Source organism: Eschrichtius robustus, chromosome 8, assembly GCF_028021215.1.
Source record: "Eschrichtius robustus isolate mEscRob2 chromosome 8, mEscRob2.pri, whole genome shotgun sequence".
NCBI classification, from domain to species: Eukaryota; Metazoa; Chordata; class Mammalia; order Artiodactyla; family Eschrichtiidae; genus Eschrichtius; species Eschrichtius robustus.
In genome coordinates this window covers 84,572,018-84,588,685 of record NC_090831.1, presented here as the reverse complement: position 1 = coordinate 84,588,685, position 16,668 = coordinate 84,572,018, and the positions used below count along the sequence as shown (strand labels likewise).

At 41.5% G+C, this 16,668-nt stretch overlaps 1 protein-coding gene across 1 annotated transcript in view; it reads right to left on the bottom strand.

The window, feature by feature from the left end:
- The window catches only part of ITPRID1 (ITPR interacting domain containing 1), an 85,553-nt gene that overhangs the window by 55,052 nt on the left and 13,833 nt on the right, over positions 1–16,668 (bottom strand). Inside the window, 2 exon segments of the mRNA XM_068550029.1 lie at positions 827–913; positions 3,212–3,263. Of these exon segments, the coding sequence (XP_068406130.1) occupies positions 827–913; positions 3,212–3,263 (139 nt within the window).

Below are 16,668 nucleotides of genomic sequence, written 5' to 3'. Positions count from 1 at the left end.
CTGGCACTTAAAATGATACCCTTCAGTTATGTGGAAATTATATTTATATATACCAGCTCACTTCCCCCTCACTGACTACCCATTTACACAAATATTTATTGAACATCTGTCATGTTCTAGGCTCTCTGGTAGGCACCCAAGGCACAAAAAAGAACAAAAATAATATAGTCCTGCTTTCTAATGGCTCACATTCTCACGGCCAAGAATATAATTATTGATTGATTTGTCATTAAAAATACTTTCAATATTATTTACTTTTTTAAATCTATATTTAATCAGGTAAGAAAGACATAAAATACACTCACCTTGTTAAAAATTGTAATGTCCTACATAAGCGTCTCTCTCCCCTTGGCCATTACCCCTACAAATCCTGACTGCCTTCCTACTGAATTTATGTGTATCCTTCCAGGCATTTTTTTTTTATGTAGTTACACATATGCTTTATAGTTTTCACTTGTTGGCTTTATAAGCAGTAACATATTCTATGTATCTTTCTGCATCTTGATTTTTTTCCTCTTAAAATATGACTTAAAGATCATTGTAAGTTAGTATAGTTATCTCTACCTATTCCTTTTACCACTGTATAGAATTCCATAAAATGGGTGGGCCAATAGTTTAACTGGCCATTTCCCCACTGACAGATATTTAGTCCACCTTCACTGAATCTTTTACATCGTTCTTGCAAGTTGGGGTTCCGAAATCCTTTATTCATTCTCTCATCCATCCATTCAACAAGTTATTTCTCAAGTGCCTATTTGTAATTTCATGAACTCCATCATTGAAGAGAATGATTTTTCTGGATGAAAAGTGCCTGGAAATCACATACCTTTGCGGTATACTTGCAGCAGAATGGCAAGAGTTGAAACTGGTCCCTCTGGAGAGAGTGGGAGTTTCTAAAAACGGATGCAGAGATCTGCAGTCGGGGGTGGGGGTGGGGGAAATACCAACGATGAGATGTGTTGATTTAGATAGTCCCCTGGGAGGTCATTGTGACTCTTTCCCTTCCAGAGCAAACATCTGCATTTCCTCTTTCTTTCTAATAATCTCCTAATGGCCACACCTTTGAAGAAGAGAGAGTGTGCAGCAGAGGAACTGCCCCTCTCTTCAAGAGCGTCGCGTTACAGAAGGTGTAAGAATTTAAGTGTTAGGTGCCCCCAAGTGCTCATTATAAAGGTGACAGAATGTCTCACTTTGGACAGATGGCAAATCATTGGGGAACCTTTCAGGAATACAGCTTTGCTAGGCACCAACTTTCAGGAAAAAGTTAAAATTATGTGATGAAAGAGGTAGAGCAAGCAACCACTGAAGCGACTCTGCATGAATTCTCATAATGGTAGAGGGTTTCATACTGCATAGTTAACACTCTCTAAGTGCCGTCTCCTGCGGTCATCCATATGCAATGCCAACAAACTCCTTTCTTATGGCAAAGGCAAACACGAGCGTCTCTCTCTCCAAATAGGCCTGCAATGCAGGTCATCTGAAAGGGTTTCCAAACGGAATGGAACCCTGTTATAATATAGTTCACTTTTATATGGCTCAGATATACCATAACATATCTAGCTTCATCAAATAGAACAGCAAGTGGGCACAAAATTGGAATTTGTCAAAGAATACAATGTTGATATCAATTCTCCCAAGGAGACCAAGTCATCTTACATGGGCTCCTGAATTTGCCTTAGCCTGGTCCACATTTGGTAAGAAGAGCTGGGCCCCGCCTCTTCTTTGTTTAATTGCTTCTCTGTATTAACGCCGGGAAAGTGCACGTTTCTGAATAATAAAGATTCTGTTTTAGCAGATGACTGAGCTGGCTGAGAGCCTTGGAAGGCAGGAAGAAGATACCTTTCACTTACTGCCTCCCCTCAGTTTGCATTAGGTTTGCCATAATTTTTGTTTCACTCTGTGTCTGAGATTCACACTTTATTTTACAATGTTCAGCAGAGCTACCCAGAAACTGCCCTAACCTTGGATCCAGGAGAATCCACATTCAGTCACGGTTCTAATCAAGCTGTAGGAGCGTGGGTGAGTCACTGACCTTGACTCGTCATTTTCCTCTTCAACAAAACGAGTTGCCTGAGGGATTTCTGTGGTCCCCACGCCTCTATGATTCTGTGAGTAGCAGAAACATCTAATCTTCTAAGAGGGAAAAACTATGCCAAAGTAGCATTTTAGGTGTGAATCGGTAGGAGGTAGAGGGATACAGTGTTGAACGTTTGGTTTTCGACAAGTTTGAATTATCCAGAGAAGGCAAGAGTGACTAGAGCGTGGGAAGCAGAGTTCCCAAGCCACAAAAGCACACTGTCTGTTCCGGTGGTTCTTACATTAGAGTGGGCCTCAGAATATTTGAAGGGCTTGCAAAAACGTAGATTTCTGATCCCTGCGTCCAGATTTTCTGATGTGATGTGACTGGGGTGAGGCTTGGGAACCTGCAGTTCTACGAAGTTGCCAGGTGATGTTCCTGCTGCTGTTGGGACCCCTTTGGGACCTAGTCTCTCTCCTCATATTAGGGACACTCAAAATGCTTTCTACCTAACAGTGGAAACCGTAGGCATTCTTGTCCAGCAAATAGCGTGATAATAACGGACAATATGGAAACACGGATGTAACTACTTTATGAACAGGTCCTCACGAATAGCTGAATTTTAGTAGAATACCATTTACATAGATGCTTTAATTAAACTCCTAACATTGGAAACTGTAGGCATTCTTGTCCAGCAAATAGCATGATAATAACGGACAATATGGAAACACGGATGTAACTACTTTATGAACAGGTCCTCACGAATAGCCGAATTTTAGTAGAATGCCATTTACGCAGACGCTTTAATTAAACTCCTAACATTGGAAACTGTAGGCATTCTTGTCCAGCAAATAGCGTGATAATAACGGACAATATGAAAATAATGAATGTAACTACTTTATGAACAGGTCCTCACGAATAGCTGAATTTTAGTAGAATGCCATTTATGCGGATGCTTTAATTAAACTCCCCACAAGCCAGCATTTGCTGAGGTAATTTGTGCACTCTTTTATGACAATTAAATAACCTCTATCTCTCTCGAGGCTGGTACAAATGGTTTAGGCACTGTGGCTAAACCAGTGACAAGATCCCAAGATCCATGGCATTGTAAAGAGACCTCCTCACTTCCACTTCATCTCTGAAAGACGTGGCTGTAAAATCCTGCAGTGAAATAACAGTGACTCTGTCACCTACCTCGTGTAGTCTTTCACAGTCATTTGAACCATTCCTTGTTCATGAAAAGGAACTGCAACAAAAAAGAGGAGATGAGCTTCATTTCCTTTTTTTCTGAAGGAAGATTTTTCTCACCTTCAAACGAACCAACATGGCACTGATTTCCACATCCAAACTGTATCGGCCTGAGATACAAGGCATCTCTGTAGTGAACAAGACAGAATGTAATTGATGACTAAACTGTGTGACAAGCACTTGAAGAAATGTGGTACTTGCTCAGTGAAGGGGGAAGTCAGTGGCAAATGAAGTAGTCAGCAAAGAGTTCATGGAGGAAACAGTACTTGTCTTGGATTTTTAAGAATGGGGAGAATTTGATAGATGGAAAAGAGGTGTCATCATGAAAGAAGAGGGTCTATAGCAAGTGCCAAGCACAGTGATAGGGCTAGGCTGATTAGATCACAAGGCATTTTGGAATACTCTCTCCTGGTACAAAAGGTTGAGGAGCAAGGATGGGGACAGGCAAAAGGATACATGAAGAACCCAGCATTCACGGGGCAGTTTCCATTAATTTGCATCACCTAATCCTTACAACAGTCTTATAATTTAGGACCTATTCTTATTCTTCCGATAAGGAAACTGAGACTCACAGAAGCTGAGTAATGAGCCCATGACCACACAGTCAGAAGTAGCAGATCCAGGAATTTATCATTACATTTATTATTGATTATAACAATAATAGTTACTATTTATTTAACATTAAGTTTGTGTGAGGCAGTGTGCTAAGCATGTTACATGCACAATCTGTTTATCCGTGAAATAGGTATCATTCATCCCCACTTAACAGAGAAGTAAACTGAGGCTCAGAGTAAATAAATTTCCCATGGCCAGTAGGATGCCACAGCTTATTTTTATTTGTTGCTGTTGTTTCTTTTCAAGACACTACGCTGTCAACAGATTGTCTTGTTGCTTATTTGAAAGCCGGAAGGAAGAGTTTATTACGTATGTGTTAGGACATGGAAAACCATAAAAAGTTTTTGAGCAAACAAGTAAATGTGAGAAGGATGATGCTGAAAGTCCATTTGCCTGGTTAGTGGTGCTGAAGACAGAATAGAAGAGCTACATATTGGATGTCAGAGAGGCCTATTCAGGGGCCGAAGCAGTACTCAGAACCTGTGTTGTGAGGTAATGCTGCGGCAGACATCTTCAGAAGGAAGTGTTCAGAAGACAGGCAGTTCCTCAGAAGTCCCCCACTCCATCCCCAGGGCTTCCAATTTCCTCTCACTGTGGCTCTCCTGGGCACAAATGTGTGACATGTATCAAACTGGAAGTATTACCACCCAGCACTTCTATGAGAATGTGAAGTTCTTCACCATAAGAAACATAACACAGGTTGGGAGAGATTTTGGAAAAACAAGCTTAAATGATTGAAACGTACATAAAAAAGGAAAATAATAAAGGGCTCTTCAGTTTGGAGCCAGAGTTCCTCTCTGGGTAGGGGGTCTCTGAATAGATCTCAAGGTATCTGGGAACTTGTCTCTGAATACCAAATTTTGAGGGTGAAGATAAGAATACTCATAGTTTTCAGCTGTTTTTTTTTTTAAGGCTCAGTGACCCTGCCAAATGGAATAGGGCAACTGGTCTAGAAAGATAAAGACTAGAGGTATATTACTGAGGCGTGAGCAAATAGTGGATTCTTAATTAAGTCTGAAATACATAACTACAATTTTAAAAGGTAATGAGAAAACAGATACAGTAAGTTCTGCCCTACAAAACAAATGGAATTCTGTCATCACAAGAGCTATACAGGGTGAAAAATATTAATCTATGATAAAGGTTTAAAAATAAAGTATATATATCTCCATGCTACCACTCTCAATCTCACTCTCATAGCAGACATCATTAATCAATTACATCACTTTCTCATAGAGCCTAGATAGGCTCTCAGAATTGTCAGGAATTGAATGAGGTGAAGCTTTCATGCCATCCTTTGTGTAGAGTAAACTTCATGAGTGGCTTTTTTTTTTTTGTTTTGAATAAACAAACTTCATCCTTTGTTTAGAATAAACTATGAGTTTAGAATAAACTGCTTCATAGAACATTAAAGGGAGCCACTACCAAGGATGGAATATCAAGGTGAATGACCATTATTATGATACAAATGTGACATTTATTAAATGTGCTATGTGATATCTGGTGACAGTTATTCATGTAAGTTAAAATATCTGACTCAAACTTATGCACCAACTTAGAAATGAGCTTAGAATCCAAACTCCAGTCTTTTGCCCATTCCATCAGTAGTTTTAAAACTATGGGTTTTAGTGAGGAATTCTTTTGCAAATTTCTAGTAATTTAAATAGCTAAAAGGAGTGCTGTTCTGGGCAGAGTGGTCTCCCATTTAGCTCTTCCTTCACTCTTGTCAGTCACCTCCACAATCCAGAGTTTGAAACACATCATCTGTTCAACACCAAATCTCTCACCTAGGCAGGCATTGCTAATCCACTGCAGCACTCTTGCTCACTGAACTCAGTCTCAAAGCTTCTCAAATCATAAAGCCAATGCCAATTGATTGAAGTTGTCACATGGGAGAAAGCCTATTTGCCACTTTATTAATCATGTTATAGATGCAAGCACAGTATAATTTTTTGGCAGTCATGTTGTAATGACTTGATGAATTAAATAATAGTTTGCCCAAAATGGAAGGTTAAAGTAAATATTTATCATTTTCAGCAATTTTTTGTCTATTTCTCCCTGCCCCCACCATCTCCATCTACTGCTTTGCATGTATCTCACAAAGGCAGGCTCCATTTGTGCTTAGTTAGCTCATCCAGAGAATTCTGGAATTTCTGAGCAGCTCTTGCATAAAATCCTCCGGGGTTCTAGGACATTTGGCTTCATATTCTGCCAGTACTGCCACTCTCGCCACTGCCTCAGTCTTTTCTGGTTGTCTGCTATTGCTCTGGGTTTCCTAGAACATGTGAACGGATGTATACGTCCAGGCCAGGGGCCTGGCATTGTGGCCACAGTGAATTGCTCAAACTGTCAAGAGAGGAAATGAACCACTTTCAGATATTGATGAGAAGAGTTAGCACAGCCTTGTCGAGTTTTCAAAAACCCTAGCCCCACAGAAAATCTAAGTCATCCATAAAATTCCACATCCCTTCACTCAGGGCTTCTTCATGAGATTCTAGCGCCCACACAGATCTAGTAGCCACATTCCACGGATCACACCCTGCAGCTCTGCCGTCCAGGTTCAGGAGCAATCTGGTTGCCAGGAAACCAAGGGCAGCCCCAAAGGGGAAAAGAAGCCCCCGAAGGAAACATATTTTCTAAGGAACGTGCAAAGTGGACCTGGCTAGTTCACCGTGCTGTTGTTTTCTGTTCTGATGACACACATGAAAGCCTTACACAGTTTTAGCATCAGCGGGCCCCGTAAGGCCCAGCCGTCGCTGACAGCTAGGGGCTGGGCAGGATGTTTGACCCCGCTCACCCGAATCTCGCCCTCACTGATATACAGATATAGCTTTTACATCTTTTGTTAGACTCTTTATACTCTTTCTTTTTGATCTTGTTTAAAATGACACAAATGTCTATCTCTATCCAATATATTCAGACACAGAGCCTTCTCTGCTGCCAAGCTTAGATTCTGGAGAAAATGTAGCCAGGGAAAATCGATATAATTTTTTAAACTCACAAGACAAGCCTGATTTTTAAAATTGTAATATAATTATCAAAAATTAATTAGCTTCACTGCTTCATTTCCATTTTTCACTCCCTGGACACCCTGAGTCCTGGGAGACGAAGGGACATTTTCAGCATTACTATGTGTTCACTTCCTGATGACTGTGGAAACAGGAACTGGCCTTCCCAGTGTTGTACGCTGACAGTTGAGTCTTGCACAGGACAGTGTGAAACTATTATTCCTTGCCTGTTTGAGGATTTTTGGTTTTACTTTAGCTTTTTTTTTTTTTTCCACTTTGTTAATTTGTAAGGTAAACTTCCTGGAACCTGAGGACAAGCTGGCCAGGGTCAGGCCCTTGCTTCTTTGCCTGTTTTCAATAATGAACCTGAAGCTGGTAGCCCAGTTCTCAGCAGCATTGGTATTCCTAAGCTTTTGTTAAAACCCAGAATATCCAGCAGCCCTGGCTCAGGTCTCTTCAGGGCAACATCTGCTGCAGGTGATGCGCTCTGCAATTCTCTGCAGTCTGCCCACCTGCCAGGCTCACAGAAGCATTTAAGTCTGTGACCTCTGATCAGGGCACAAATTTGACACCTAGGGAATGCCATCATGGGACAAACAAACTGCTCCTGTTACCCCGGATTTCCCCAAGCTTCTGCAGGTAGAAGGTGGGACCCTTACAGATGCACCTGTGTTCACCACATAAGCCTGCCTGCTAAGCCTCCTCAAATCCACACTGGCTTCTCTGGGTGCTTGGCTCTGATATTTTCTCCATTTCTTTGTCCTTCCAAGATAGCACTCTTATTAGGTTTTTAAAGCCAGATTTTACTCTCTAAAAGCATTGAGGGAACAAAGAAAGAGAGAAAAAATTAAAGTCCTCCTATCCTCAAGTTTCCTAAGGGTTGGTCTGAAGGAAAATTAAAGTGAGAAAAAAAAAATTCCCTGCTCTACTCAATACATCCCATTGCATGGGTTAAAACGCCAGTTCTGATTCTCTTTTAGATACTTGAGTCCACAGCCACCCGCCCTACTGTTAGGTGGACTTCTGCCATCTGAAGCAGCAGACACTGCACTTAACCCTGCAAAATGTATTACTGGAGAAGATGTAGTGAGATATGCAGAAGGCACTAATTAGCACCTTTATTGGCTTGGAAAGCATTTTTTATTTTGGTTTTCCTAAGCATTTCTGACTGATTCATGGAAGACATTTGGTTCTTTGGAATATCGTCCAATAGACTAATCAAATTGCATCTTCACAGGGCTCTAAAATAATAGCATTCTGCAGCTTTCTCTATATTTAACTCCTGCATGACCAAGACACTTAGTAGAGGCAGTCAGCAGGGTTTATTTGTCTCAGTTGGCAATTTATTAAACTATATTCTTACAAAAAAAAGAGACTCTGACATTCTCCCTGACCCTCATGCTCAGAACTTTAAAGCCAGTTGTGATGCTTTGCTCTTGTTAACCCAGATAGCTGTTTATTTTCCAGATGCTGTGGACTCTTCTTCTCTATTCCTCTGCTGACACCCAGCCCAAGCCCTCATCACCCCAAGCCTGAGGTCATAATAGCTTCTCCCTGAAGGGTGCACCTTCTTCCCATTGCCAGGATAAACACTGGAATCTGTCATCTCTCTTCTTAGAAACCATTCATAACTCATTACAATAGAGATGGCAAATGTGAAACACACCTGCTTCAATTGCCCAATGCTGCACCTGTGGAGTTATTACTTATTATTCATGACCCTCTATTCAGGTGAACAAAGATATGCCTTCACAGTTCTACTCAACACAGACCCCAGCTGTAACTACCCATCCTTTGGCTGGAACTTGAGATGACACTTCTTTGCCATCCCTGTCCTAAGATGTCAAGCGTGATTCCCTCTTTCTGGATTTTAAGGCATTTATAACCTAACCACACCCTATTTAACAGAAACATGTCTCCCTTTGCTCCTTAGCATGAAACCTTTTCTCTAGTCTTATCACCCTGTATGTTTTCCTGCACACATTGTTTGCTTCTCACTCTGTGCCTTTATTCAAGCTCCTATTGCTTCCAGGAAATGACTTCGACTTGCTTTGTCTCTTTGTTTTTTCAAAACCATATCTCTCTTTGATTGACTAGCTCAAGTCTCACCTTTTTTTTGAAGATTGCCCAATCTGACTAAATCATGTTTATTATGGACCAGTTTTACTAAGATCTTTCTGTTGACTAGCTTTAGGGAAATCAGATGTGTTAGAGATGATTCTTGCCTCAGTGGCCTTTATGATTTTGTTAATGAGGCCGATCATATACTAATAATTTGAGGCAGCACAGACCAAGTGTCATATGGGTAGAACCCATGATGGATGTCACTGATGTTCAGAAGAGAGACTGAGTCTCTTAGTGCAGGTGTCAGGAAGGGCCTTACAGAGAATATGGGACTTGGGTAAAGTCTCAAAAGAAGGGCAAGAGGTAAACGGAACAGGAAAGACTTTAAGACAGGAGGAACTGGATGAAGAAAGAGAAAGAACTAGGTATAATGAGAGGAGATAAGACTAGATAGTCTTGTAGAAAATTGGAACAGGTTATATTCACATTGTAATGGTCCTGGAAAGTCAGAGTAACATACTTGAGAGCAGGAGTCATATATTCTACATCTTTGCATTCTCCACCTTGCATAGTTCTCTGCTTTGAATGTTTTCATTTGATAAACATTATGCTTTCATATTATAAACATTCTTATAATATAGACAACAAATTTAGAACTGATCTTGTAAGTTCTTATTATTTAATAATCTTTTAAAAATTAATTGATTGATTGATTGATTGATTTTTGGCTGCGTTGGGTCTTCATTGCTGTGCGCAGGCTTTCTCTAATTGTGGCGAGCGGGGGCTACTCTTGATTGCGGTACTCGGGCTTCTCATTGCGGTGGCTTCTCTTGTGGAGCACGGGCTCTAGGTGCACGGGCTTCAGTAGTTGTGGCATGTGGGCTAAGTAGTTATGGCTCGCGGGCTCTAGAGCGCAGACTCAGTAGTTGTGATGCACTGGCTTAGTTGCTCCGTGGCATGTGGGATCTTCCCGGACCAGGACTTGAACCCATGTCCCCTGCATTGGCAGGCAGATTCTTAACCACTGTGCTACCAGGGAAGTCCCCGAAAGGGGTAAGTTTACTCTTCAGGGACCTCTCTGAGAATCAGAGAAGAAATGTCTAAATATTAAAAAGGACAAATGAATTAACCACCCATCAAGTAATCAATGGCACCAAGCAGAACTTTGATAGAAACTGTCTTTTTGCTGTAGGAGATCGTTCTAGTCTTTTCACTCGCAGTTACGCGTGGATGTGTTGTTGAACAAGCACACATGATATAAACCCACATGTTGACACATGCACTCAATGTATGCGTCTGCCCTTGCAGCATCAGGATGGTATGCTCCACAGTCAGGCAGAGCCGATGTTGGATTTGTTCTCTGGTGGTGGGAATGGGTTTGCCACAGTCCAGCTCCTCTCTCCAGGCTTTCTTATACACAATTTTAATATGAAACCTGGGATTAGGAATGAGTCAGCAGCCTGAGAAGAGGAAATTTAACATCCATGACCATGATCCCTTTAGTACCACCGCTGACCCCAAAGAGGCTCTGAATGTCTTATTGTGTTTGTGATAATAGGAAGGTCTGTGGATCCTTACTGAGCTCAAACCAAGAATCAAACTTGTTTGCTTGTGAAGTTGGTGACCAAGAGGAGTTAATCTGCACCCAGTGGTGGTGGTTCTTGGAAAGGGAAAAGAGAAAGAAATTGAACGATGCCCATGAGGCTCTTTCCTGTCATGTGCCCTGAGCAGACGGTGTCCTGGAGATACATCAAAAGGAGACTGTCAGACCACTCAGCTAAGATACCCTAATGTTTGTCAGAAGACAGGGCAGAAGGTGAGAAACCTTTGTGAAGTGCATTAGTGAGACTCGGGATTCAAGCCGTATGGGCAGTTGTCCAACTTTTTACAGTTATTGATGTTCATATGGAAGGAAGGAGCAAGGGAAGTTATTTTTCACAAAGGGAGCAGCCCAAATGATTTCTATTGGTAAATAATCCTGGGTAAGCGATGTTTCAGTGGAAGAGACCTCAAAGCCCCAGGAGGCAAGGTCCCAGAGGGGAGACCCAGGCTCTGCCAATGGCTCTGGGAAGCCAGGGGAAGGTGCCACGACCACCTCAGTACTGCTTGGCCACTGGATCACTCCCATCATTCCCATCAGCCAATACACCTTGCCTCAATAGCTCTCATTCCCGGAAGAGAATATCTTTTGTCTCCACCTCTCCCCCAGCTGTCATTTTAATTCACTGCTCCCTTTTACCTCATAACTCCTCCAAATACTTCTCTGTTTCTACTTCTTCTATTCCCATTTTCACTTGAAAGCAGTACAATCAGGCTTTCTCCTCCACTGTTCCTCTGAAATAGCTCTTTTCAAGGTCACCAATGACCTAATTGCCAAACCTAATGGTCAATTCTCATTCCTCATCATATATGACACATTAACAACAGTTGACAGTGTTGATCACTCCCTCCTTGATACCCTAACTTCACTCATCTTCCAGACACTTTTCTCTTGGTCCTCTTTTTACTTCATGACCTACTCCTTCTCCTCCTCCCTTGCTGGTTTTTCCATATCTTCCTGACTTCTTCTCTGTCTCTGTGCACTTGCTTGGTGATCTTATTTGGACTTCTGGCTTATCATCATCTATATGCCAACTCGACTCAAACATTTATCTATTCCCAGACTTTCCACTGAACTCTAGATTTGTATTTCCAATTTGTACTAATGTATACCTATTTACTAGTATCTGCTTGGGTATCTATTAGGTATTTGAGTCATAGCATGCCTAAAATTGCATCTCTTACCGCCAGCCTGACCCTTCATGTTCTTCCCATCCCAATAAATAACCATGCATCTTCCCAGACGCTTGTGCAAAATCCACTGCATTCATGCTTGACTCCTCTCTCTCTCTTTCATACCCTACATCCATGAGCATATCCTGTCCTGCCTATATTCCAGATATATCCAGAATCTAGCACTTCTCTCTGCAACAACTGCTACTGCCCTGGTCTATGCCCCCATCCTCGCTCCTCTGAATTATTTCCTTAGCCTCCTAACTGGGCTCCCTGCTTCAAAATTTTCCCCAGCAGAGTTTATTTTCCAAGTAGCAGCCAGAGCTGTCCTGTTAAAAAGAACCAAGACTATGCCACTCCTTTGTATAAAACATGTTAAAAGTTCACTTTTCCCTCAGAATAAAAGTCAAAGTACTTACAGGGATACATATAGCCCTAAATTATTTGGCCTCTGAATAATTCTTGAACTCATAGCTCTTTACTGTATCCCTTGCTCATTTAGCTGCAACCATTCAGGCCTCCTTGCTGTTCTTGGAATACAGAGGGTACATTCCCACCCCAGGGCCTTTGCACATGCTGTGTCATCTGCATGGAGCAGCTCGTCCTACAGATAAGCAGATGTCAGATAACTTCACTTCTTTCAGGTAGCTGCTCACAGGTAACCTTATCTAAGATACCTTCCCTGGCCATCTATACTCCTGGCATATTACATATTTATTTGTTTATTGTGTCTATCTCCACTGCATCTTTCTTCTTTGCTATCTCCAATCTTAATGGAGTGTCTAGTTTGGAGAAGGCATTCTATATATATTTGTTAAATAACTGAAGAATGGAATAAAAGGGAATTTGTCAGAAGTGTTGTGTGCTTATGGACAAGGAAATGAAGTTGAGAGCATGTTTGTTCTCTAGTCTCCAGACTAAGTCTAAGGCTCAAGGAGAGATATGGACTGCAGGAAGAAGCCGAAAGTTTATTTCCATCATGAGTTTTGTGTGACACAGAACACTAGTCATGCTGCCTAGATCCCTACATGCAGTATAATAGAAAAGAGTGTTTCTACAAATTCTGCAAGGACTAGAGCACTATAAGGACTCAAAGGCAGTACCCAGAGGAGCACAAGAAAAACTAATGCTCAGGGAGGAGCTTCAAGATGGCGGAAGAGTAAGACGCGGAGATCACCTTCCTCCCCACAAATGCATCAGAAATACATCTACACGTGGAACAACTCCTACAGAACACCTACTGAATGCTGGCAGAAGACCTCAGGCCTCCCAAAAGGTGCGCGAGGAGAGGGGATTCAGAGCGCCACTTAAAAGAGCTCCAGAGATGGGCGCCAGCCGCGGCTATCAGCGCAGACCCCAGAGACGGGCAGGAGATGCTAAGGCTGCTGCTGCCGCCACCAAGAAGCCTGTGTGCGAGCACAGGTCACTGTCCACACCGCCCCTCCCGGGAGCCTGTGCAGCCCGCCACTGCCAGGGTCCCGTGATCCAGGGACAACTTCCCCGGGAGAACGCACGGCGCGCCTCGGGCTGAGGCAATGTCATGCCGGCCTCTGCCGCCACAGGCTCGCCCAGCATCCGTACCCCTCCCTCCCCCCGGCCTGAGTGAGCCAGAGCCCCCGAAGCAGCTACTCCTTTAACCCCGTTCTGTCTGGGCAGGGAACAGACTCCCTCAGGCGACCTACACGCAGAGGCGGGTCCAAATCCAAAGCTGAACCCTGGGAGCTGTGTGAACAAAGAAGAGAAAGGGAAATTTCTCCCAGCAGCCTCAGGAGCAGCGGATTAAATCTCCACAATCAACTTGATGTACCCTGCATCTGTGGAATACCTGAATAGGCAACGGGATCATCCCAAATTGAGGAGGTGGACTTTGGGGGCAACGATATACATATTTTTTTCCTTTTTCTCTTTTTGTGAGTGTGTATGTGTATGCTTCTGTGTGTGATTTTGTCTGTAGAGCTTTGCTTTTACCATTTGTCCTAGGGTTCTGTCTGTCCATTTTAAAAAATTTTTTTATTACTTAAAAAATATTTTTTCTTAATAATAATTTTTTTAATAACTTTATTTTATTTTTACTTTATTTTATCTTCTTCTTTTGTGCTTTTTTTTCTCCCTTTCATTGTGAGCCGTGTGGAGGTCAGGCTCTTGGTGCTCCAGCCAGGTGTCAGGGCTGTGCCACTGAGGTGGGAGAGCCCAGTTCAGGACACTGGTCCACAAGAGACCTCCCAGCTCCATGTAATATCAAATGGTGAAAATCTCCCAGAGATCTCCATCTCAACGCCAAGACCCACCTCCACTCAACGACCAGCAAGCTACAGTGCTGGACACCCTATGCCTAACAACTAGCAAGACAGGAACACAACCCCACCCATTAGCACAGAGGCTGCCTAAAATCATAATAAGGCCACAGACACCCCAAAACACACCACCGGACGTGGACCTGCCCACCAGAAAGACAAGATCCAGCCTCATCCACCAGAACACAGGCACTAGTCCCCTACACCAGGAAGCCTAAACAACCCACTGAACCAACCTTAGCAAGTGGGGACAGACACCAAAAACAACGGAAACTACGAACCTGCAGCCTGCGAAAAGGAGACCCCAAACACAGTAAGTTAAGCAAAATGAGAAGACAGAGAAACACACAGCAGATGAAGGAGCAAGGCAAAAACCCACCAGACCTAACAAATGAAGAGGAAATAGGCACTCTACCTGAAAAAGAATTCAGAATAATGATAGTAAAGATGATCCAAAACCTTGGAAATAGAATGGAGAAAATACAAGAAACGTTTAACAAGGGCCTCGAAGAACTAAAGAGCAAACAAACAGTGATGAACAACACAATAAATGAAATTAAAAATTCTCTAGAAGGGATCAATAGCAGAATAACTGAGGCAGAAGAACGGATAAGTGACCTGGAAGATAAAATAGTGGAAATAACTACTGCAGAGCAGAATAAAGAAAAAAGATTGAAAAGAATTGAAGACAGTCTCAGAGACCTCTGGGACAACATTAAACGCACCAACATTCGAATTATAGGGGTCCCAGAAGAAGAAGAGAAAAAGAAAGGGACTGAGAAAATATTTGAAGAGATTATAGTTGAAAACTTCCCTAAAATGGGAAAGGAAATAGTTAATCAAGTCCAGGAAGCACAGAGAGTCCCATACAGGATAAATCCAAGGAGAAACAAGCCAAGACACATATTAATCAAACTATCAAAAATTAAATACAAAGAACAAATATTAAAAGCAGCAAGGGAAAAACAAAAAATAACACATAAGGGAATCCCCATAAGGTTAACAGCTGATCTTTCAGCAGAAACTCTGCAAGCCAGAAGGGAGTGGCAGGACATATTTAAAGTGATGAAGGAAAAAAACCTACAAGGATCTCATTCAGATCTGACGGAGAAATTAAAACCTTTACAGACAAGCAAAAGTTAAGAGAATTCAGCACCACCAAACCAGCTTTACAACAAATGCTAAAGGAACTTCTCTAGGCAGGAAACACAAGAGAAGGAAAAGACCTACAATAATAAACCCAAAACAATTAAGAAAATGGTAATAGGAGCATACATATCGATAATTACCTTAAATGTAAATGGATTAAAGGCTCCAAACAAAAGACATAGATTGGCTGAATGGATACAAAAACAACACCTGTATATATGCTGTCTACAAGAGACCCACTTCAGACCTAGGGACACATACAGACTGAAAATGAGGGGATGGAAAAAGATATTCCATGCAAATGGAAATCAAAAGAAATCAGGAGTAGCTATTCTCATATCAGACAAAATAGACTTTAAAATAAAGGCTATTACAAGAGACAAAGAAGGACACTACATAATGAACAAGGGATCAATCCAAGAAGAAGATATAACAATTGTAAATATTTATGCACCCAACATAGGAGCACCTCAATACATAAGGCAAATACTAACAGCTATAAGAGGGGAAATCGACAGTAACACAATCATGGTAGGGGACTTTTAACACCCCACTTTCACCAATGGACAGATCATCCAAAATGAAAATAAATAAGGAAACACAAGTTTTAAATGATACATTAAACAAGATGGACTTAATTGATATTTATAGGACATTCCACCCATAAACAACAGAATACACATTCTTCTCAAGTGCTCATGGAACATTCTTCAGGATAGATCATATCTTGGGTCACAAATCAAGGCTTGGTAAATTTAAGAAAACTGAAATTGTATCAAGCATCTTTTCCGACAACAACACTATGAGACTAGATATCAATTACAGGAAAAAATCTGTAAGAAATACAAACACATGGAAGCTAAACAACACACTACTTAATAACCAAGAGATCACTGAAGAACTCAAAGAGGAAGTTAAAAAATACCTAGAAACAAATGACAATGAAAACATGATGACCCAAAAACCTATGGGATGCAGCAAAAGCAGTTCTAAGAGGGAAGTTTATAGCAATACAATCCTACCTTAAGAAACAAGAAACATCTCAAATAAAGAAGCTAACCTTACACCTAAAGCAATTAGAGAAAGAAGAACAAAAAAACCCCAAAGTTAGCAGAAGGAAAGAAATCATAAAGATCAGATCAGAAATAAATGAAAAAGAAATGAAGGAAACGATAGCAAAGGTCAATAAAACTAAAAGCTGGTTCTTTGAGAAGATAAACAAAATTGATAAACCATTATCCAGACTTATCAAGAAAAAAAGGGAGAAGACTCAAATCAATAGAATTAGAAATGAAAAAGGAAAAGTAACAACTGACACTGCAGAAATACAAAGGATCATGAGAGATTACGACAAGCAACGATACGCCAATAAAATGGACAACCTGGAAAAAATGGACAAATTCTTAGAAATGCACAACCTTCTGAGACTGAACCAGGAAGAAATAGAAAATATGAACAGACCAATCTCAAGCACTGAAACTGAAACTGCGATTAAAAATCT